The sequence below is a fragment of the Physeter macrocephalus genome, chromosome 9, assembly GCF_002837175.3.
Source record: "Physeter macrocephalus isolate SW-GA chromosome 9, ASM283717v5, whole genome shotgun sequence".
NCBI classification, from domain to species: domain Eukaryota; kingdom Metazoa; phylum Chordata; class Mammalia; order Artiodactyla; family Physeteridae; genus Physeter; species Physeter macrocephalus.
Genome location: NC_041222.1, coordinates 96,712,267 through 96,736,211, shown reverse-complemented (window position 1 = coordinate 96,736,211; position 23,945 = coordinate 96,712,267). Strand labels below are relative to the sequence as shown.

At 45.2% G+C, this 23,945-nt stretch overlaps 2 protein-coding genes across 2 annotated transcripts in view; one reads left to right on the top strand and one right to left on the bottom strand.

The window, feature by feature from the left end:
- The window catches only part of DPYSL2 (dihydropyrimidinase like 2), a 117,878-nt gene extending 103,161 nt beyond the window's left edge, over positions 1-14,717 (bottom strand). The window contains exon 1 of the mRNA XM_007127700.4: positions 14,364-14,717. Coding sequence (XP_007127762.1) covers positions 14,364-14,717 — 354 coding nt within the window. The remainder of the gene's footprint in view (positions 1-14,363) is intronic.
- Positions 14,718-15,141: 424 nt separating this feature from the next.
- PNMA2 (PNMA family member 2) lies at positions 15,142-22,109 on the top strand. The gene is made up of 3 exons (XM_024130920.2): positions 15,142-15,217; positions 17,970-18,103; positions 18,385-22,109. Exon 3 carries the CDS (start codon positions 18,898-18,900, stop codon positions 19,990-19,992), a length of 1,095 nt encoding a protein of 364 aa, XP_023986688.1. The 5' UTR covers positions 15,142-15,217; positions 17,970-18,103; positions 18,385-18,897; the 3' UTR covers positions 19,993-22,109.
- Positions 22,110-23,945: the final 1,836 nt, after the last annotated feature.

Sequence of the window (23,945 nt, the reverse complement as noted above, 5' to 3'; positions counted from 1 at the left end):
TACAAAGGAATGGATAAACCTTGGTTACTTCTGGTCAGGGGAGGGGACCAGGATGGGGAGAATGGTCAAAGTGGGTTTTAGCCTTATCTCTATGCTTAATAATACATTCCTGGGCTTCCCTGGTGGCGCAGTGGTTGCGCGTCCGCCTGCCGATGCAGGGGAACCGGGTTCGCGCCCCGGTCTGGGAGGATCCCACATGCCGCGGAGCGGCTGGGCCCGTGAGCCATGGCCGCTGGGCCTGCGCGTCCGGAGCCTGTGCCCCGCAACGGAAGAGGCCGCAGCAGAGGGAGGCCCACATACCACAAAAAAAAAAAATAATAATAATAATAATAATATATTCCTGTTGGTATATATAAAGTTCATTTTTTAACCACAGTGAATGGGAGAGGAAGAAACAGAAACAGCAAATATAAATTAGATTTTAGAAAAGTTTGCTAAGAAAAGAGTAGAAAAATCGCAGGATCTGGAGAGGATTATGGGGTCAAGAGAGGATTTCATGAGTTTTACTTCTGTTGTTTTATAATGGAGCTGTTAAAGGATGTTTGTGTGCTGATGGAAATGATCCAGTAGATGGCAATAGGGGTAGACAGTTTCCAGAGGGGGCAAGCGATGGTATTCAGGGTGTATGTGAGCAGATAGCCATGGACAGAGTAGGGACCTTCCTTCTGCTGTGAGCTGAGGGGAAGGGAAGTCAGTCCCAGTGATGGAAGGTGAGAAAATAAGTGGGTTCCTCCCTGAAGATCTGCTCCTCCCACTACCTCCCAGTAAATAAAGTGGAGTCATCCACTGAGAGAAGGCAGAAGGAAAGAGTGTGTAAGGTTGGAGTGGAGAGAAGACGAGGTAGAGCATTTGTCTTTGTACTCAAAAGGGTTGAATGTCCATTTGCAGTTTGTGGCCATCAGTTAAATGAAAATAAACTCTTCCCACCTTGGTGCTCCAAGTAATGCCTCCATACTTTTGCTATAGACCTCATCAAATGTTGCTCTAATTATTTATACACACATCCATCTCAGACTCATTTTACAATAACACGTAAGATTGCAGAGCCCCTACACAGGCCAAGCATTTTACATACAATATTCCACTCAGTCATCTCAGTAACCCCATAGGGTCACTATTTTGAGGTCCACTTTTCAAATGAGTAGGCAGGTCTAAAGGAATAGGTGATTTGCTTAAAGCCATCAACTGGTATAATCAAAAACTCTCCATAACATGGAAAACTCTCCTAACCTTCTGCATACTACATTCTCCAGTGACATTCAAGGAAACCTTAAGAACTGAGTGTGAACCACAACACCAGACTGGTTTTCTCACAGAAGTACATCTTCTTACCCAACTAAATGGCCAAAAGGAAAGAAACAGAACCAGCTGGTGATAATGTCAAATACTTAAGTGTTCTAAAAGCAATCTAGAGTCCTACTGGGCCCAAGAAGTTCGTAAAATGTCTCTGCATTGCTTTATCTGCCTCCAAACTTAGATAATTCCATTCAGGACTTAATTCCTGAATCCTGCATGATAATTTCAGAGTCCTCACCTAATTAGGATATGACCGAAAATGCCACAGATCAGTAAAAGGTTATACCAAGAATAACTTGTTTTGTTTTTTTTTTTTTTTGGCCATGCCACGTGGCTTTCGGGATCTTAATTCCCCAACCAGGGCTCGAACCCAAGCCCTCAGCAGTGAAAGCGTGGAGTCGGAACCACTGGACAGCCTGGGAATTCCCTAACATTTTAAAGATATACTTCTGCTGGTGTATTGTTGTTAAGTTAAGGACCACAGTGCAGTGATTAGCATGCTCACTGAATGATTTATGGTCAGGAGGTAAAGCTGATCCTTCCCAGAAATCCTGTTTTTGCTAATTCTGTCACTGCAGTGGAGGGTATTTAGTGAACAGAGCTGTAGATAATAGCTTTTTGCAGTTAATTTTTTTTCTAGTCATCTTCACTACCGATTTTGCCATAATCATATGCCCTGTGAGAAATGTAGTTCATTTATATAAATAAATTAAAAGCCCAGCAATGTGATGGACAGGTTTTGGCTCTATTGCTTTTAGTGATGGTGTCTTATAACTCTGAACATGCATCAGGTTTTTAAAAGTCAGATTATGGAATATGAAAAAGAATGTGTGTATATATATACATATAATTGAATCACTTTGCTGTACAGGAGAAAAGATGCAAATCACTCTATACAGGATGGATGAACAACAAGCTCCTGCTGCAGAGCACAGGGAACTATACTCAACATTCTGTGATAAACCATAATAGAAAAGAATATGAAAAAGAATGTGTGTGTGTATATATATATATATATATATAATTGAACATATAATTGAATCACTTTGCTGTACAGGAGAAATTAACACAACATTGTAAATCAGCTATACTTCAATTAAAAAAAATTTTTTTTAAAGAACTAAAAGTCAGATTATGGATTTCTAGACTTAAAAAGGCATTAGGGGACTTTCCTGGTGGCGCAGTGGTTAAGAATCCGCCTGCCAATGCAGGGGACACGGGTTCGAGCCCTGGTCCGGGAAGATCCCACATGCCGAGGAGCAACTAAGCCTGTGCACCACAACTACTGAGCCTGCGCTCTAAGCCCACAAGCCACAACTACTGAGTCCGTGAGCCACGAGGGTTGGGGGGGAGGGATAGATTGACAGTTTGGGAGTGACATGTACACACTGCTATATTTAAGATAGATAACCAACAAGGTCCTACTGTATAGCACAGGGAACTCTGCTCAATATTCTGTAATAACCTAAATGGCAAAAGAATTTGAAAAAGAAAAGATGCATGTATATGTATAACTGAATCACTTTGCTGTACACCTGAAACTAACACAATGCTGTTAATCAACTCTATTCCAATATAAAATAAATATATTTTTTTAAAAAGAGATATGTCACCTCAACCAATGCTGGCCTGGCAGCCAATGCCAGGCTGCCTGGGGCAAGGTGTTCACAAATCTAAGTCAAAATGAGAAAAATAAGGACAATACATATAAGTTTTCATAAAGCTCAATTTATGCATATGTTTAAATTCTAGAGTTCTTTTTCTCTTGATTAGTTTTAGTGCAAAAATGGTCTTCATTTTGTAAGATGATACTACAGAGTTATGCTTGGCTTTTTTTTTTTTGGTGTCCCTATGTTGGCAACATAAAAATTTGGCAGCCGTTCAGTTGTTCCCCAAAATTGTTTTTGAAATTTAACAGAAGAGTGAAAGCCAAAGTCTGCAACTTCGGCACCAGAAAATGGGAATTGGACAAGAAATTAGTGTTTGAATCAATCTTCAAGCTCTAAGCCTAATAAAGATTCAACTGGTACACACAGTCAGGGAATGAGGCCAAAGACTGTTCACACACTCATCTGCTAAAAACATGAATTCTGAAGGGACCTCACCTGAATTGAAGATAAATACAAAGGAAAAAATATCAAGCTTATGAAAAATAATTGCAGAACAAGGAATAAGAGATACTACCTCCTGGGGGGAGGGAGGGGGAGTTCAGGAAACTCTTTGGCATCTTCAGTGGAGGACAGGAAGATATCTCTCAAATATAAACAGACATAAAACACTACAGACGGGCTTCCCTGGTGGTGCAGTGGTTGAGAATCCGCCTGCCGATGCGGGGGACACGGGTTCGTGCCCCGGTCCGGGAAGATCCCACATGCCGCGGAGCGGCTGGGCCCGTGAGCCATGGCCCCTGGGCCTGCGCGTCCGGAGCCTGTGCTCCGCAACGGGAGAGGCTGCAACAGTGAGAGGCCCGCGTACCGCAAAAAAAAAAAAAAAAAAAAAAAAAACCACTACAGAATAGACTCTATCACACCAAGCCCTGATGTTAACAGTATGTTAAGAAACAGAAAATACTTGCCAAGAGATGGCCTGGCACTCACAGCAAGGCCTGAGCGATCTCTGGTCAAATATAAATTTCACAGAGCATCAGTATCAGAGAAGGCCACTCGGTGACCACGATGGATCTAAATTAAGAAGAGATCCCTCCAGAAAATCACATCTGATAAAATATGAACGTTGTCCAAGTCACAAAATACCAAACAAAATCCCCCATCCGAATTAATATGAGTGCCCACTGCTTATTTAGCAACCACTGCTTTAGCTTCAGTCTAATCTGCCCTTAGAGATAAGAGTTATTGAGATACCTAATCACAGAAGTGTCACTCCTTTATGACAGCACCCAGTCCAGAGGGAATGCTCGCTTCCTTGGGCCCTCACCAAAATCACCATACCAAAGCGCAAATCTCTCTCTAATGCCCTCCTACAGATACCCCATGGTTCCCTATGGTGTGTGGTCTCACTCATTGCAACAAGTAATAAACCCAACTCATTCAATTCTCATTAAAGTCAGAAATCAAACAGGGAACCCTAAAAAAACCACCATTATTCAACATAGTTCTAGGAGTTCAAGCAATGTAATCAGACCAGGAAGAGAAATAATAAACAAAGGCATTAGAAAAAAGATATAAAATTAATATTAGATAATTAAACTGTCCCAAAAGAATTAACTGAAAACTCTTAGAATGCAAACTGAGTTCAATAAAGCAATCTATTATAAATTAATTTAAAACTCAAGAGTCATCCAGAATGTAAACCACAAAACATCTCGGAATAAAGGTAACAAAAAAATTCAGAGGAATAAAGCAAAATATCAGGAAAAAATGGCAAGACATAATATAAACTGAGGTAGAAAGACTTACCATCTTAAAAATAAATATTTCTTATAATTCAATATATAAATTTAATATAATTGTGGTAAAAATCATATCAGGTTTCTGCAACTGAAAATATCTTTCATGGAAAATGCAGTTGAATGGTGGAAAAAAATGAAGAAAATTAAGATATTAAAAAGTTACAGTACAGCACAGGGAAAAAAGCCAATATTTTATAATAATCATAAATGGAGTATAATCTATAAAAATTTTTAATCACTGTGTTGTACACCTGAAACTAATATAATATTGTAAATCAACTACACCTCAATTTTTAAAAAGTTATGGTAACTAAAGTGGTATTGAATCACTATGAAATTAGTAAGGCAAACCAATGAAACAGAGCAGGAAGACAAAAACCATGCAGACATATATAAAAAGTTGAGTATATAAAAAATAAGTGAAGAAATATTAATTATTCAATAAATGCCATTAGGAAAACTAGCTAACTATTTGGAGAATTAAGTTATACCTTACTTCAAGTTATAGACAAAAATTAATTGCCAGATTTAAATGTAAATAAACACAAAACCCAAAAAGGTTTTAAAAGAAAATACAAGTAAATAAATCTTGAAAGTTAAAAAAAAACATGCCAGAAAAGACGAACTGACTGAACTACGTAAAGTTTAAATTTGGATGTCAAAAAATAAAGGTCAAAAAAATTAGGTGCAAACTAGGAAAAACCGTGTAACAAGTGATTTTAAAATGTATCCATTTTAATATATGACTGTTTTACATATCAGTGTTTAAAATATGAATACATTAATAGGAAAATCTGCAAAAAGCAGGATAACGCTTGTCACCTATAAATTTGAGAAATATCTATAGGAACTATAATACCCAGTGATGTCAGGGATGCTGAAAAACAGTATTTCTCATTCACTTTTGGTAGGAGTATAAAGGCTGTATAATACACAAAATGCTATCAGTGGTTATTTCTAGCTAATCAGATTATCAATGATTTCTTTTTTTTTAAATTGCGCATCAGAGTAATCTACAATAAACATCGTACTTTGTCATGTTATTTCTAAAAAACAGAACAAAATAAAAATTGAATTCAATTAGTTTCTCAAAGTTATTTTTCCTTAATTCAGCTTGTTAGTCACTGCCCTCCTAATACTATCCCTACCACTCCCAAATCACTGGCTTGGAAAACAAATTTTCTACTTCATTAAAAAAATATATAAATATATTTATACATATAAACACATATATGTGCGAATACACACACACGAAAGCTTTTTTTTTTTTTTTTTTTTGTGGTACGCGGGCCTCTGACTGTTGTGGCCTCTCCCGTTGCGGAGCACAGGCTCCGGACGCGCAGGCTCAGCGGCCATGGCTCACGGGCCCAGCCGCTCCGCGGCATGTGGGATCTTCCCGGACCGGGGCACGAACCCGTGTCCCCTGCATGGGCAGGCGGACTCTCAACCACTGCGCCACCAGGGAAGCCCAGCATTTTTTTTATATGAACAGGATTGTGAGACAGAAAGATCAGACTTAGGCAGTACACAAAGCACTCAAGAATACTGTGCTGTTGCAAGGGCGACTCTAAATGAATTTCTAAGCTCCCATAAAACAACAGAATTTAGTTACATGAATACGATTCTAGGAAACAAGGCCCTGGAACTTCTTTGCCAGATTTCATTTGATCCAGCAGTTTTGAGAACAGCCAGGGATAATATAACAGCAAAAGCATGAGCAACAAAAGAAAAGACAGAGAAATCGGACTTAAAATTAAAAGCTTCTGTACATCAAAGGACACTATCAAAAATGAATAGACACCCACAGAATGAGAGAAAATATTTGCAGACCTTTTATCTGATAAGGGGTTAGTATCTAGAGTATATAAAGTACTCCTAAAACTCAATAACAAAAAGACAAACAACTCAATTTAAAAATAGGCAAAGGATTTGAATAGACATTTCTCCAAAGCTATACAAATGACCAATAAGCACATGAAAAGATGTTCCAAGTCATTATTCATTAGGGAAATGCAAATCAAAACCACAATGGCATACCATTTTATACCCACTAGGATGGCTATAATCAGCAAATAACAAGCATTGTGCAGGGCACGCAGAAATTGAAGCCCTTACATGCTTTTGGCGGGAAGGTAAAATGGTGCAGCCATTGTGGAAAACAGTTTGGCAGTTCCTCAAAAAGTTAGACATAGAATTACCATATGACTTAACTATCCCACTCCTAGGTATACACCCAAGAGAACCAACAACATATGTTCAAACACAAACTTAAAAGAATATTAATAACAGTATTATTCATAATAGCCAAAAAGTGGAAACAACCCAAGTATCAATCAACTTGTGAATGGATAAATAAAATGTGCTCTATACAAACAATAGAATATTGTTCAGAATGAAGTGCTGATCCATGCTACAATGTGGATGAACCTTGAAAACACTACACTAAGTGAAAGAAGCCAGACACAAAAGGCCATATTGTATGATTCCATTTACCAGAACAGGTAAATCCATGGAGACAGAAAGTAGATGGTTGGTTGCCACAGGCTGGGATGATGGAGGATTGGGAAGTGACAGCTTAAGAGATACAGGATTTCTTTTTGGAGGGATGAAAATGTTCTGGAATTAGTAGTGATGATTGCATAAGATCGTGAATGTACTAAAAGCTATTGAATTGTAGACTTTAAAATGGTGAAAATGAGAATTTTATTACATGAATTTTACCTCTGTAAAAAAAAAAAAAAAAACAAGGAACAACCAGGAATAGCACAGCTTTCTTTCAGAGCCTTTAGTGGAAATGGGAGAAGGAGATTAAGGCCTGGCCCAATGACAGCCCCAGGTAGGTGACTGTGCAGGTAGCACAGCTTGTGAAGACAAAGCCAGGACTATAAGCTGGGCTTCCTGACTCCTAGCCCAGAATTCTTTCCACAAGGGAGCTGCCTTGGAATCAGAACCCAGGCCAGCTGTCTGTATGTCTCAAAAGCAAACCCCAAGCCACCTTCAAGACCAGGTGTTTTCCCTTCAAGGCACTATTTGTTTGCAGCTCTTGGCCTAAGTTACCAGCCTTGGCCATGGGCTGCAACCAACCCAACTCAAGTGTCCCTCAAAACACCTGCCAATGTTTTTACTGACTCCCTCATTATTTGCTTGTAGTTCATGATTTACATCAAGTGGGAAAATCACATGGTCATCATATTGCTCTAATCTTAGAAAATCATGTCATTCATACTGTCAGGGTTGGCTTCTGTCCCAGTGATATTTGAAGCCATGTCTTGTGTTTAAAAAAATGATGGACAGAATATCAGCAGTGTAGGGCACATCCATAAAGACAGATCAAAGGTCTCTTTCATAAATGGCTTCAAAGAATACATTGCAAAACGGAAACAAAAAAAGTAGATTCTCAGAACTACTCAGAACTATTTTTACAATAGTTAACTCTTCGGAGATAAAATGAGAAAAGAATAATTAATGCAGAAAGCAATTCAGTACATCACAATGATTAAGATGCTCTTTAGTCACATAGACCTGGGTTCAGATACTGCCTCTGGCTTTTAGTTAGCAAGTTGCTTTTCAAGTTTCTTTTACCTTCAGATATTCCTTTTACAAAACATGGATAACAGTAGTACCTGCTTAATAGAGTTGTCTTAGCATAAATAAGATAAGATACCAAGGGGGAAAGGGGTGGTGGTGGGAGGAATTGCGAGATTGGGACTGACATATATACACTATTGATACTATGTATAAAATAGGTAACTAATGAGAACCTACCGTATAGCACAGGGAACTCTACTCAGTGCTCTGTGGTGACCTAAATGGGAAGGAAATCCAAAAAAGAGGGGATATATGTATACGTATAGCTGATTCACTTTGCTGTACAGTAGAAACTAACACAACATTGTAAAGCACCTATACTCCAATACAAATTTTTTTTAAAAGAGAGGATATATGTATATGTATAAACGCTTCACTTTGCTGTACACCTGAAACTAACACAACATTGTAAATCAACTGTACGGCAATAAAAAATGTTTTTAAAAAGATAATGCATATAAAGCATTTAACACAGGGCATACCCCATAGAATATATAAAGTTTAATGGGATATGAAATATTTTGCCTACAAAACGAAATTGTACTTTTAAGTTCACTAATTATTATTTCTGCAGTGGAACTGAGTCATAGAATGGTGTCTTGCAAGAAGAAATAAGGGACTGAGTCAGGAAACCTTGGTTCAAATCCTAGTTCCAGCACTTACTAAATAGCAAGACCTTGGAATAGGTCAGGAAATGTCACTACTTCTCAGTGTCCTTATTTACAGAAAGGGAATAATGCCTATATCAGAAGGTTTGGGGACAAGTTTTAAAATAATATATTCTACACATTCTAAACTACGGGATCTAGAACGTAAATGTACATTCTAGGGAGGAATCACGATGGTGGAGTAGCAGGATGTGAAGCACACCTCTTCCCACAAATACGTATACTCTAGGGTTATACAGTGCCACGTAAATTACAGGGTTTTACTGGTGGAGGACTGCAGTGGGACTGGGCAGTGAGAGGGACAGTCCTAGTCATGGGACTGTCACCTGAGTTCCACAGGGTGAAGCACTGTCTTTCTGGGCATCGATTCCTCCACCTCTAAAGTGAGGTGATCATTAGGTCTCTTGCAAGCCCAGACATTCAATGGTAGTACACATGTGAATCCATGATCAATTTTGACTCTCCCTTCTTTCTCAAAGAAGTAGAGAGGAACACTGTCACCAAAGGATCCATAAGAATACTTAGCTTGTCTTTACCAAGGGTGGGAAAATGCCCAGCCCGTGCCTGATTTCCATGGTCCACAGTTTGTGAACCATGCAATGCTCAAGAGGTCATGGCCAGATGTTGTCACTGGAGGTTCAATAACAGCAATTCTCCTCTCTACTCTCAAGCTACAAGGGAAGGAAAATGGAAGAGGCTGTTTAGCTGGTAGGAGTTTTCTTCTACTCAGGCCTTGGGCCCCAGCCTGGGTGAGTCTATCTCATCCCAAATGTAATTCTTTTCACTTCCTCTCACAATGAGATCATTGCAGATCAATTAATTGAGTTACAAATTTGCCAATCATCAAGAACTTGTTAAAATTTAACTGATTTTAGGAATATTATGCAGCCATGAAAAAGAAAGAACTCTTGTCACAGGCTACCACGTGGGTGAACCCTGAGGACATGATGCTACGTGAAATAAGCCAGTCACAAAAAGACAAACTCTATGATTCCACTTATGTGAAATACCTGGAAGAGTCAAATTCATAGAGACAGAAGGTAGAAGGCTGGTTGCCAGGGGCTGGGGGAATGGGAATAGGGAGTTAATGGTTTAATGGGCACAGAGTTTCATTTTTGCAAGATTCAAAAGTTCTGGAGATTGGTTGCACGACAGTATGAATATATCTAACATGACTGAACTGTACTCTTTAAAATGGTTGAGAAGGTAAATTTTATGCTATGTGTATTTCACTACAATTACCTTTTAAAATTTAACTAATTATATGATCATTTGGGAAATCAAGAGTAACCAATAATTATGGATCATCACGCTTTCTTTCTCCTCCCCAAGTACCCCTCCTCCTTCGAGCCCAGATGGGTCCTAGGTATTTTGGAATCCTGGACACACAAATGTTCATATTTGTGTCTCCCCTTTTGAGAAGATGTGGCCTCTAAAATATCAAATTAATGCCCTTGTTCTAGGCTCCTAGCCAAATCTCTACCACACATCCCGCTAACTAGACATCTATTTTGTTGAACAGGCTAGTCTATTGTCAAACAAGTATCTCTGCGGACAACTTGTGTATCAGTTACTCACATAAGAGATGGATGCCTTCAATCATTGGATTTCTCTCTAGCTAAGATTAATATAAGGAAGAGATTTTTTTTTTTGATGTTACTCACATAAGAGATGGATGCCTTCAATCATTGGATTTCTCTCTAGCTAAGATTAATATAAGGAAGAGATTTTTTTTTTGATGTGGACCAATTTTAAAGTCTTTATTGAATTTGTTACAATATTGCTTCTGTCTTATGTTTTGGTATTTTGGCCGCGAGGCATGTGGGATCTTAGCTCCCTGACCAGGGATCGAATCTGCACCCCCTACATTGGAAAGCGAAGTCTTAACCACTGGATCACCAGGGAAGTCCCGAGAAGAGATTTTTGAATGGGAGAAGGTGGGGGTGGGGTGTGGAGGGAAAGGAGAAGAGTGATTTCAGAACTCGTTGCTTTTGGAGAAAGAAAGATCTAGAAAAAGCATCACCATCAGGATGGTGTAGGAGTGGCACTGAACAGTAAGAGGGCAGCAGAATCACTGGGCATCTAGGGCTGGGAAGATCATCAACGTGGGGAGAAGGGATGGGGGCAAGGAATGGAAGGGACTATCAGAAAACATTTTACAGACTTGGGGGTTTTGCCAAGTTCAGCAGCCCTCTTGTATAGTTCACTCACTGGCACCTGCCCTAGGGAAGTGGAGAATCACTCCCCTGACACTCTAGTCTATGCAGGTTGTTTGCTGCTGGGAAAAGAGCCTGGGAGCCCCTTTGGAAGGGATGTTCATGATCCAGTGTCCCTGGCTGAACAGCTGGTTCTGGCTAAACTGTGTCCGAGGTGGAATGGAGGGAATTCCTAGGAAGAAAAGGGGAGGCCGAGGGACCCCTGGGCACTAGCAAGGAGAATTAGGCCAACCATGCTGCTCTCTATTCTAAGAGGCTCAGAGTCCTTCACGGGTGGTGATCAACTTAATCTCACTGCAGCCCAAGGTGAACATCCCCAAGGACACAAAGGAAAAAGAGAGTAATGAGATAGCCTTCCTCTTTCACATTCACTACACCGGCTCTTTCCTTTCACCACAATCTACCAACCCAGCCCAAGCCACACCCATTGCTTTCTGGTGCCAACCTGTTCACACCTGCAAATGCAAATGCAGGGGGTCAACCTCCCCTCATCTCCCACAAGCCATGGGGCGTCTGTACCCTCCCTTCCCAAAGCCCTGCTAGAAGAACAGCAGGACCTCTAGAGCGACAGGTGGACAAAGCCACTTCTGACCATACAATAACGACCCATGTAAGTACAGATTCAGGGGAGGAGGGAGGCATGAGTCTGGGAACCCAGGATCCACTCACTCTAGTTTCCCTCCACCTCTCTCTGTTCCAGGACTTCAGATAGGAATGCCCTGGAATGCTGGCAGTTACCCTGCTCGTTAGCTGAAAACTAAGTAATGGCTACTCAATTCAGTCAAAGCGGTGGGTTCAACCATGCTTTTGGAAATAAGCATTACTATATACATAGATATAGATATAGATAGATACACAACCCCAAATTCCTTTTCTCTCTTGTATAGACATGAAATCTTCAGACACTGATCCTGGTAAACGTACCAATCCTGGTAAAAGCTCTTAGTCATGAATGAAAAAAATCCCACAGGAACAGCCGTTATGTGAAAAGGCAACATTGAAAATGAAAATCCAGGGAAGGCTGCCGAAAGACCAAGCCAGAATCACTCTGTTACTAGTAACTGGATACCTAAAGCAAATGTGGGTTTGCAGAGGCTAAAACTGCCTGGGGTATTGGTTGGGTATTTCCTCTTCAAATCTCCCCCTCCACGCGCCCTAGGTCTACAATTCAGAATTTCTATTAAATTCAGAGAGCGTTTAAACAAGCAGCTCTGATGATCAAACATCCAAGCTTCTAAATGGGCAGGAAAAGAGATGCGTTATTCAACCCACTGAAACTTTGCCTTTGAAACCTGAGTTTTAATTCACTGCCATCATTATAAAGGCGGTCACTTCCAACCTCTGCCCTCTGATCTGCCATTTTTTAGATGATTTCTTCCTTATCTCAAGGCATTTTTCTGCTTCCTTTAGGACATTAGAATTACCATCACAACTAGTTGAAGATGAGGGTATGATACAACCAGTATGCTATACAATCACTCATTGGGTGTGGCCCTCACTCAGTGTATTTCACGTCACTCAGCTTTCACTATAAGTCACATTATTAGGAACTTTTACTTTGATTGTCTGATCACCTGGAACAAAGTGACTTCTTGGATTAAGTTCTCCCAGTTGACTCATAGTGAAATATGGGTAGCAGTACCTCCTTCCCATGTGCATAAATCAGAGGACAGAGATGGGGGAGGAGGAATCAATTAAGTAATTAGCTGTCATTTGAAAGTGACAGCAAATGGTTTGTCTCTCCTAGAATTGATCCTATAAAAGTCAAAAGCTGCAAAACTCTGTGCCACATCACGAAAGAGTTACGTGTTCACACCATTGTCACCAACCCTTAGTTGTTCTCTGATGAGTTCACTGTAAGCCTACAACCTAAATGCACTTATTATCACTCGGTGAATAGGTACAGACCACTCCCAACTACTCTGGAAGACCCTTAAGAAGAAATCACCTTGAACTTTTAATAGCTAACCTTCACCTTACCCAGAAAAGCAAGGCACACAATAGGTATTCAATAAATAATCAATCATTGATTTCTTGTCCACCCACGGGCATGGGAGATAAACAGCAAACAAGTGCTGAAACCTTTCACACTGTAATTTATCACTTGAGAAATTAAGGCTGAGGGGGAAAAAACTGCACAAGTATGAAGGTCACCCTGATAAAGAAAAAAACACGTGGTACGAGAAGACTTAAAATGCACACTGTACATATTTGCTAGAGATAAACATCTTCTGAAATTACGTTTACCAAATTGGTCTTCTTTGTTTCCTCATTAACACAGTATGGGGGGGGGGTCTAATCCATCTGTGACAGTCTATTCGAAACGTGAGGGTTTTTCCCTTTTCTTTTCTTTTTACCCTTTGAATATAATCCACGCAGTCCCCATCCCCAAAGCCCCTCCCAAATAGTGGCCGGGGGGAGCGCTCTGGGAAACCCTTGCTGAGATACTTAGCGGAACTTTGTTCTCCACATGGGCTATTTAGGAGCACCGCGGTTTCCTCGCGTGATTCCACTGCCTCTCGGGTTCTTCTCGCGGTGCGAACAGGAGTCAGGGTGCTTGAGATAGAGTCTCCCTTGCGGTCCGGGGAGGCGCTGACCATGGTCCTTGCCTACGAGCTTGGGCCGCGAGCGCGGAGGGCGCCGGAGAAGCGCTGGGAAAGCTCGCAGGGCGCGGCGGGGAGCAGCCGTCGAGGCCCCCGCCCCTCCCGACCCCCGGGGAGCCCGCCGGCCTGTACGCGAACCCCCCACTGCACGCTCGGAGCTGCATCGAAAAAGGGTGGGGCAGCCAGCCGCAGCTGCAATTGGAAGCCGCCCGGGAGGATTTAAGAAGAATGGAACCGCGGCCCATCCCCTCCCCCTCCAACCATGAGACACCACCGCCCCCCCCCTAGCCGGAGATAGGCCCATCCTTTACCCCCACCCCTTCCTTCCCAAGCCCAGGGAGGCGCGGGCAGCCTTTGTGGGCACACAGCCGCCCACCAGCGAGCCCGAGCCCCTCGGCACCCTGCACGCAGGGCCGGGGAGGGTGGGGTGCGTATGCACATGCAGGGAAGCAATACTCGAGGCGGGGCAGGACGGTGGGCACGCTGGGATCCTCGGTTCTCCACCGAACTGGAAGGGGGCGAGGGAGGGGCGATCCCCACGCCCCATTCTCTGTCTCAAACACCGCCTCCCACCCGTACCAACCTGGTCATTGATGTTCTGCAGGGCTTCCTTGCCCGAGGCCCGCCGGATCTCCACCTTCCGGCCCGATTCAACAGATGGCTCCCCGCCGGCGCGCCGGCCCTGCCGGGAGTACGGCGGCTGCGGGTCCGGGCCCAACTGGGCGACGTCCCGCTGCTGAGCCACCACCTGCCCCGAGCCCCGGCCCACCGACAGCGAGTCGAAGTCGATGGTCTTGTTCTCTGAGGACCCTTCCACCGGGCAGAACATGCCACAGAATTTCTGCCGAGGCTTGGGGCTGCCTGAGCCCAGGTTTTTAAAAAAGGCAGGGACCTCTTCGTCCTCCGCCGCCTTCCCGGATTGCTTCCTCTCGGCCATGGCGTGGGGAGGCTTGGGGAGGGTCCTCTCCGTCCGTCAGTCCGTCTGCCGGTCCCTACGTCGGCCTGTCTCTATGCACCAAGCCCCCGGCTGCTGCCGCGGCTGCCGCTCTCTGCCTCCCGCAAGGTGTACAGAAAGGAAGCAGGGTTGGCGAGCGAGCGACCCACCCCTCCCGGTCCCTCCTCCTGACCCCGCTTTCTCCCCTCCCTGCCCACGCCCCCCGCCGCCACCGCGCGAGCTCTGGCGAGCAGCAAAGTTGGGTCTGGGAGGGTGGCCGCTGCGGCAGCGAGACCGGAGAGACTGCCAGCTCCCGGCAGCTGCGGGAGGAGGGAGGCGCGGGCGGGGCGGGGGCGGGGCGGGGCTCCGGGGAGGGGAGCGCAGAGGCGGGGAGGCAGGGGAGGGCCGCGCAGCCGAGAGCCCCGCGCGCCGGAAGTGAAGCTGCCAGACCACCGGCTAATGGATGCGGAGCGGAGGGCCCGCTGACCGCTCTCGGCGCCAGGGTGAGTATGGGGCAGGGCACGCGGGGGCGAAGATCGTGGGGCGCAGTGCCTGGCCCCCGCGCCCCGCTCCCAGACCTGCCTGGCCCAGGCGCCTCTCCCCCACCGCATTGCGGAGGTGGGCCAGCGATGAGGGCTCACCGTGGGGAGCGCTCCCTCCCTCTTCTTACCCGGGGCGAGAGCTGTTGCATGGGGAAAGGGACACACACTGGCAGGCGCCAGGACACCGGCGTGGGGGGCAGGGGAAGGGGCGGCGCTGAAGGTGGGGAAGGGATGGCGCAGGCCGCGCGGAAACCTGGGGGCCATACGAGGCGCGGACACCAAAGCTTCAGTCTAACCACGGGCCTTGGTGGGCTACTGGGAGCAGAGATTGAAACAAGGTCCTCACTTAACTGCACCCACGGTGGTAGTGGGGCGAGCAGCATGGCGGGGAGAGACACAGGGGCGTAGCAAATACGGAGGGGGTGGGTATGGAGAGAGAGACATAGGTCTACTGTCTGTGCGAGTGTAGCAAAGCATGAAGTCTGCAAATTCCAGCCCAGCACGGCTTCTTAGGTGTATAGTGAGGTAGGACGCAGGCCCGCTATATTGCCCGAGGGCGCTGTGTACCGTAATTGTGCCAGTGCGCCAAGCAGGGCCCAGCAGAATGTCTTCCTTTGGTATCTTCCGCCCCGCTCCCCCGCCAAAGAAGGGGGAAAGATACACACTGAAGCCCACTCCCCAAATCTCCAGCCCTTCTCGACGCCCGGGGCGCCCCACCTCTTTCCACCGCCCCTGTAGAGGACTGCGCCGGAGCCGCGGGGTTTCCTAGGTTGCCAGAAGCCCAGTGCCTGGGGCGTTAGTGCGCGTGCGTCCAGGGCAGGGTAAGGAGATGGGGTGATGATTGCCTTGAATTGTGCGAGGCCGAGCAGGGGAAAGATGTATGGGGACTTGGTGTGTCTGCGCGAGTAGATCGGCCACAGCCACCGGGTTGGTGGCATCAGAAGGCATCTTGATGTATGGCAGTAACACGGCCTCTGAGGGTCCTCCATTGCTTACTCCTATCCCCGTGTTTTTTCCATGTCTCAGTCCCTGTCCAGGGTGGATTACAGCCCCGCCCCTCTCTCCACAGTGGCAAAACCCTGCAGAAATGATGCGCATCCCTTGACTGGCTCGAAGAGGAGCTCTGGGCATGCTCAGTAACCAGGGCGGGTTTGGGCTGGGAAACTGTTGACCGCAGGAGCGTTGCGCCGGGCAGAGCAACCAAATATTCTGTCCCATTGTCCGCCCTTGCCCCTGGCAGGATTAAATGCGGATACCCTGCCCTCCTCCACAATTGTGAGGGCTAGTTGGGCGAGTGGAGTTCAATTTGGAGGACAGCCAAACCCACCATGATAGGTGGGCAGGAGAGGAGGAGAGAGGAATGTCCGCATGCAGGGGGATGAGGGAACCAAAGGCAGGCACTGAGACTTAGCACCAGATGGGCTTTGCATTTGAATAAAGGGCTTCCACACGAATTACATCATTTCCTACTCCCAGCATCCCCCTGACATGAGTGCTTCCTTATAACCACTTTCAAGGGTTCCAGGGTAGGAAACAGATTTAGATGCTTTGTCCAAGGTAACTATCTAGTTAAATGATCCAACAATTCCAGTGGGGTCTTCCACCTGAATGTCTGGTTCCTTTTCCAACTTATCCTATCGTTATGTGAGAAAAGACAAGATTTTCTCATTTTTTTCCCCATATCCAAATATTTCCAATCCTGGCCTTATTGTGTATCAGGGACGTTTCGCTTGCCGTCTTTTTATTTGAAGGTTGCATTGCAGGTAGAGATTGCCTTTGGAGGAAGAAGCCACTTAACGGTTGCCTAACTTCAGCGTGACAGTTATGTAGACCTTGGAGATATTTCTTCCTGGGTATCTGATGCCTTATGATATCTCATGTTTCCCCTAAATATTATAACGGGGAGGAAGGTCACCCCCATAACTTAGAAGAGGACCATGAGGCATGGAGGGAGGTGTCACTGGACTCAGATCCCTGGAGCTGCTGGGCGAGGACGCGATCCAGCATTTTGCCCTCCCCGCCCTCTGGCATGCACCCTCCTTTCAACCTTCCAGAAGGACTCGGGAAATGTGCCTGCAGCAGCTGCCGCTGTAGCTGCAGATTGGTGTCTATGGCATATGGACCCCATTTGGACTGATGGAGATTTTTAGGGGAAGAATGGTCATAGCCCTTTAACACACACTCCACGACAGCAACGGGAGATAGACGCTCTTCCCCTTTTACATTACCCAGTCTCCACCGGCTCGACACAGACTTGCCTCCTCTTTTTTTCTTTGTCCTCAAATGACCCATTCAAGTTCAGGTGCTATGAAGAAAGCATCATGTTACTAACTTAACATTTATAGCAAAAGAAACCCCTAGTTATGCATTTGCAAAGCATAGCCAGGCATAACCAAAGAGAATTAATTCATAACTCCAAGTTTATTTGGCTCTGAGATTTTTTAAATTGTTAAACCTGTATTAAAGTGTTGTATCTATGTTATTATATTAAAGTATATTATATGTTATATTGCTAAACCTACATTAAATTGATTTTAAAAGTTTGAGTGTTTCCTAATCGGATTTTTTAATCAAAGAAATGAAGCAACTCAATATTTCTTAGTAGATTTAATTAAACTGTAAAGGATTGTCATATTTTTGAATAAGTGCATTAACGGTCTTCACATTGGATATTATCGAGTCATAAAAGTACACTATTATTATATTTATACAGGGCGGCTTGGCTTGGCTGGAGCTGAGAGACACCCAGACACGCCATTGTGCAGAGTTGGGTGATATCTTCCTGTGCTAGAAGCAGAAGACATAAGCTCCGTGGCTGTCATGGAACGTTTTGGAACGCATAAACAGGTATCCAGTCATTTCTCCTGATTTCATTCTTCACGCGGGAAAGATCTTGGTCCTGTCCACAACTGGGCTCCATTAATTGGCATGCCTGATGAGCATACGGGGGGGAAGGCTGATTGCAGGAGGGTCCCCAAGAGAATGAAAAAGTCACTGTAAGCAAAGAAGACTCAAATACAATGTGAGGCAGAATCCCTGGTCTACCCCCCACTTCCATCCCTAACCAGGTACTGATGCCTCCTGGGAAGGAGAGGGCCGTGTGGTAAAACTGAGCCTTGTTTCCCTAGGAGCCCAAGCCACTCTGCTGGGAGACTTCCCTCCAGGAGTTCTGGGTGCAAGAGTGAAGGCGACTCCCCACTGGCTAGAGAGAGGTGAGGTGGCAGAGACCCGGAGGGCCGTGAAAGCAGCTCTTGCACACGCTTCCGATGGGGCAGCCCCACCACGTGGCTGCGTGAGAGAAACAGCAGCCACTGGGCTGCAGAGCCACAGGCCGTGGTCCTGTCATAACTGAGATACTAACCACCCACCTCGGGTCAGGTCTGGAGACCTCACGGAAAGTGCCGAGCTCTTGCCACTGGGCAGTAAGGGTTATTGGTACAGAAAACTAGGACCCAGGACCCGTTCACTGGTGGGTTATAAGTTTAGAAGTTCATCCAGGATATTCTCAATTCTAAGGCAACGCCCATACTCTGGTTTCTCTTCAGAGCGCATAAATCTTTCGCTTTTTACTAAGGCAACGCCCATCTACCCCGCAAACTAATCGGTAGCCACAGAGTTCAGGCGAGTCAATATCTGGGGCAATGGCACTGGCCCTGTTGGAGGACTGGTGTAAGATCATGAGTGTGGACGAGCAGAAATCACTCATGGTCATGGGGATACCGGTGGGCTGCAATGAAGCCGAGATTCAGGAGGTCCTCCAGGAGACTTTGAAGTCTCTGGGCAGGTACAGAGTGCTTGGCAAAATATTCAGGAAGCAGGAGAATGCCAATGCGGTGTTGGTAGAGCTTCTGGAGGACACTGACGTCTCTGTGATCCCCAGCGAGGTTCAGGGAAAGGGGGGTATCTGGAAAGTGATCTTTAAGACCCCTAACCAGGACACTGAATTTCTTGAAAGACTGAACCTCTTTCTAGAGAAAGAGGGGCAGACGGTCTCGGGAATGTTCCGAGCGCTTGGGCATAAGGGAGTGTCTCCAGTGGCCAGGCCCTGTGTCTCACCGGAGTTATTGGCCCATCTGCTGGGACAGGCAATAGCACACACCCCTCAGCCTTTGCTCCCCATGAGGTACCGGAAACTGAGAGTGTTCTCAGGGAGCGCTGTGCCCGCCCCAGAGGAAGAGCCCTTTGAAATCTGGTTGGAACAGGCCACCGAGATAGTCAAAGAGTGGCCGGTAGCAGAGGCAGAAAAGAAAAGATGGTTGATGGAAAGCCTTCGTGGCCCTGCCCTGGACCTCATGCACATAGTCCAGGCAGACAATCCGTCCGTAAGTGTGGAAGAGTGTTTGGAAGCCTTTAAGCAAGTGTTTGGAAGCCTGGAGAGTCGTAGGACCTCCCAGGTGAAATACCTGAAGACCTACCAGGAGGAAGGAGAGAAAGTCTCAGCGTACGTGTTACGGTTAGAAACCCTGCTGCGGAGAGCTGTGGAGAAGCGGGCCATCCCGAGGAACATCGCGGACCAGGTCCGCTTGGAGCAGGTCATGGCCGGGGCGAGCCTCAGTGAGATCCTCTGGTGCAGGCTTAGGGAGCTGAGAGACCAGGGGCCCCCTCCCAGCTTCCTGGACTTAATGAAGGTAATCCGCGAAGAAGAGGAGGAAGAGGCCTCTTTTGAAAATGAGAATACTGAAGAGCCAGAAGATGGGGACGGCTATGCCCACTGGGATAACGGGGCCGGTGACTGAAACCCAACTCACGGGGGGACCCACAGCCGGCAGGGGAAGAGACAGCCATTTTACCAGGCTGAGACCTTTTCAGTCTTTTTTTCTCTCATTTACACAACCGAAATCAAGGCATTCAAGCCCGGTCTTGATCCTTCTTTCTAAGAAAAAAAATATCTGAGAGTTTTTCGGACCCTACCTAGATTATTAATAAACAAAAACTTAAATTCCAAATACAAGAGAGTACGCCTAAAGGAATCGGAACCAGGTTTCCTTTAAATACCCACCAATAGACCAAAAGAAAGAAATGATGTGAGGAAAAAAAAATCTTTTGTCATCTATGTAAAAATCCAAGCTCTTTGAATTATCAAGTGTTTTCCTTTCTCACATCAGCAAGAGTACCCAGTACACATCTCTGAGTACCAAGCCACGTGAGGCAGTGTTCAAAGAGTTAACGGTCATAAACCTACCAGCCCGGCCCTGCTCTCAGGGAGGACATAGCCTCCGAGTAGGAAAAGCTAAATACCCTTACGTGTAAACAAGTTCATGACTCCAATAGAAGCCAAGAGAAGTGTCGCTGCCAAATGAGCACGACATCTCTATCTTAGGTTTCTCTCTTTTCTTACTTGGGAAGCACTTCCCGCTTCTCTGCTGGGTGTCAGATAGATGGTTCCAGGCAGTGTGTTGGGCCCTGAGGACACAGAGGTCCACAGTGTGAGGGACGTCCTCAAGAAAGGGTAGACATCACAGGAGGGCCTGACGGAGCATGGGGCCGCGCAGGCCATGTTTGAATTCAGGCCAGCCTGGATAGAGAGGAGGATTTTTAGTGGCAACAAAGGGCAAAGAGGAGAGGAAGAGAGCTCACAGTTACTGAGGACCTGCTCTGTTCTGGGCACTTTACACGTATGTCATGTTATGTGTACAGCACCCCCAGTGTGGTATAATTATGCTCATTTTAAAAGAGAAGGGAAAAAAACTCAGATGGGTTCCCTGGTCTGCTCAACATCAAAATGCTATGAGGTGGCAGAGCCCAGACGGAAGTCCAGACCTCTCTGACACTGGCTAATCCTCTCTCCACCATGATCGCGGTTTTCAAATTGTGCTTTGTAGTTCTGCAGGGATTTTTCAGCAGTTCTATCTTGAAAATGTATGTTAAACTTTTAAATCTCTAATAAATAACAGATAGACACAAGCGTGTTGATATCCGAATTTTAACACACTGGCATTTACCAACAGGCTCGGTTTTGTTTTCAGATTGACTCATTTTGTACAGACCTTGGAAGAAAGGTTCCCTTGCGATATGTGAGCACACATCCAAGCTTATTTTAATTCTTCATAGATTCAGGAAGCCATAGCATGTCAGAGGTGTTTAAATCAGGCCCGTGCATGTCCTGTGACGTCAAGTGTGCTTCAAGCATAAATGAGCATCATTCAGTTAAATGCTAGGCAAGGCTCCAACACAACTGATGTATAACATCATGGTAGCTTTGTATGTACAATAAACGAGTGGCTTAACTTCTTGAAATATCAGTTTCCTCATCAGAAAAATGGGAGGACAACAGAATAGGGTTGTTGCTAAGATCAAATGACATAATGCCTTTTAAGCACTTAGTGTGATGTCTGGAACATAGAAAGCCCTCAATACATCGAGACTCTTTTTATTATTTTCACAATGCTTATTGTCCGGTCAATGCATGCTCTCTTCCTTTTCTAACAGTCCTGCAGTAACAAGTAAATATGTAGTCTGCCTGTGAGGTTGTGACAACATTGCATTAGACACCGTTTTGGCTCTTGTGGTAAGTTTGAGTGCTTGTTGTCTGTTATCTTTGTGATAAATTTTCCAGCCATTGTTGACTATTGTTAGTGATTGTAAGAAATAACTTCTTCTTTCCGATTGTGAATAATTTTAACTGAAGAATATCCTGAGATTGTAAGAAAAACATTTTTTTAAAGAGGTACCGTTTGTGATCATTTATCTAAGTTATATTTTTCAGTACTGTTCAACCAAAGTGATACAACTGTCATCCTACACACCCTGATTTCATGTGTTTTTTGTAGTCATGAAAATGGCCTTGTTGTTCTCATGTAGTCACAGTATGCAAAGTAAAGTGTTGTAAATGTGAAGCTATAAAATAAATACATGCTGGTAATAAAATTCTGAGCTTTTTCTGCTTCATGTGTTGTGGTTCTGTATAAACTACGCTTGAAGAAGGGATTTCATTACTAAAAAAAAAAAAAAAAAAATTTAGAGGTAAGATTAAAAAATCAAGCTCAAACCAAAAGGTCTTGAACTCTTCTAGAAAAGAAAACCTGAGAGCAAAATTCTGGAATGGGAATACTTGGGCTTTGTCTCCAAGGATGAGCGAGAGCTCAGTCCACCCGTCGTTGATTTCCCCTTTAAAATACAAGAAACGGGGCTTCCCTGGTGGCGCAGTGGTTGAGACTCCGCCTGCCGATGCAGGGCACGCGGGTTCGTGCCCCGGTCCGGGAAGATCCCACATGCCGCGGAGCGGCTGGGCCCGTGAGCCATGGCCGCTGAGCCTATACGTCCGGAGCCTGTGCTCCACAATGGGAGAGGCCACAGCAGTGAGAGGCTCGCGTACCGCAAATAAATAAATAAATAAATAAATAAATAAATAATAAAATAAAATACAAGAAACGACAGATGGAGGCCAGTTCCCTTGGAGACCTCCAACTCATTTGATTAGGCAAGTAACCGTACAGATACATTCACCAGCCTCTATTCTGCTAAGGGTGAAATGACCTAAAGGTGAAATACTGCATTTCTTGGATGAAATCATTTTTCACTATATAGATGTATAGAGGGGATAAAATTTCTCTTGCCTCTGGCCCTCGAAATTTCTCTTCCTCTTTTCTACAGCGCAGTGAGGGAGCACTCCTCAGAGGCCGTACACAGCGCAGACTGACCCACTATAAGATGGGTGTCTGGAGGAATACCCAGCAGTCTCTCCCAATCACTTGAGCAAAACCTTCCGGGAGATTGGTCTCACCTTGTACTTAATCTGTCTCCGGTCCTGACCCTGGAGACCGAGGCTTCCAAGATTACATAACCGACTGCTGAAGTTAACTTTTCACCAGGGGCCACCCACCTCTTCAGGCCGTAGGTGTCACCTGACATCTCCACCTGTGCCAGCCAGTTCTGCCACATCTCTCCTTCTGTTGTCTTCTGCTGTTCGTCCTAAACCCAAGACTCTCTGGTCATCTGTTCCCATCTTTACTCTCATGTCCATACTACACTGTGCCTCCTCCCACTGTTGACCTTTAAGACCCTCCAACATGCCAACTGGATACTCCACGAGGTCCTAAACAAACTAGCCTATATCATCAAAGTCCTTGCAGAATACCCTGTCACCATATTCCTTAATTGAACTCTGGTCCTCCTGGTGGTCTGTTGCCCTCAAGTCCCTTGAGTGGAAGCTGCTCAGTCTCCCTCACCTCAGGAGAGATTGGAGAGTGGTGACAGCGTCTCTTTCATTCACCGTCATCACTTGCCCACTTGCAAACCCCTTTGCTCCCTCCTGGCATATCCCCACTCATGCTGCTGCACCATGTGGCTTGGTCCTGACAAGCCTGGACAGAGCATTGGCAAAGAAACTAATGCTCTCGGGGTGGGGGGATGCAGCATTTAGGACAGAATCTGGCTGGGTGTTACCACAAGAAATAGGAAGAAAAAGCTAATGAATACAAACCATGTCCAAGGGAGACCTCCAAGCAAGACTGGAAAAGCAGAGTTTTTAAGCTAGAGTGTTGGAAGGTAGAGTTTTGAAGGAGTGGAACCTGAGATGAAACATACAAGTGCAGGAAGAGGATCTGAGACAAGTATTGTCAGACTCACTCGGGGTGTGTTTTGTTGTTGTTGTCTGACCAGCATAATCTTTGGATGGTCCAAAGGCCCAGGATCAGGGCAGACATCTCTCCCATCCCCCACCTGTTTGGGTGGACCAGGATCTTCTTGA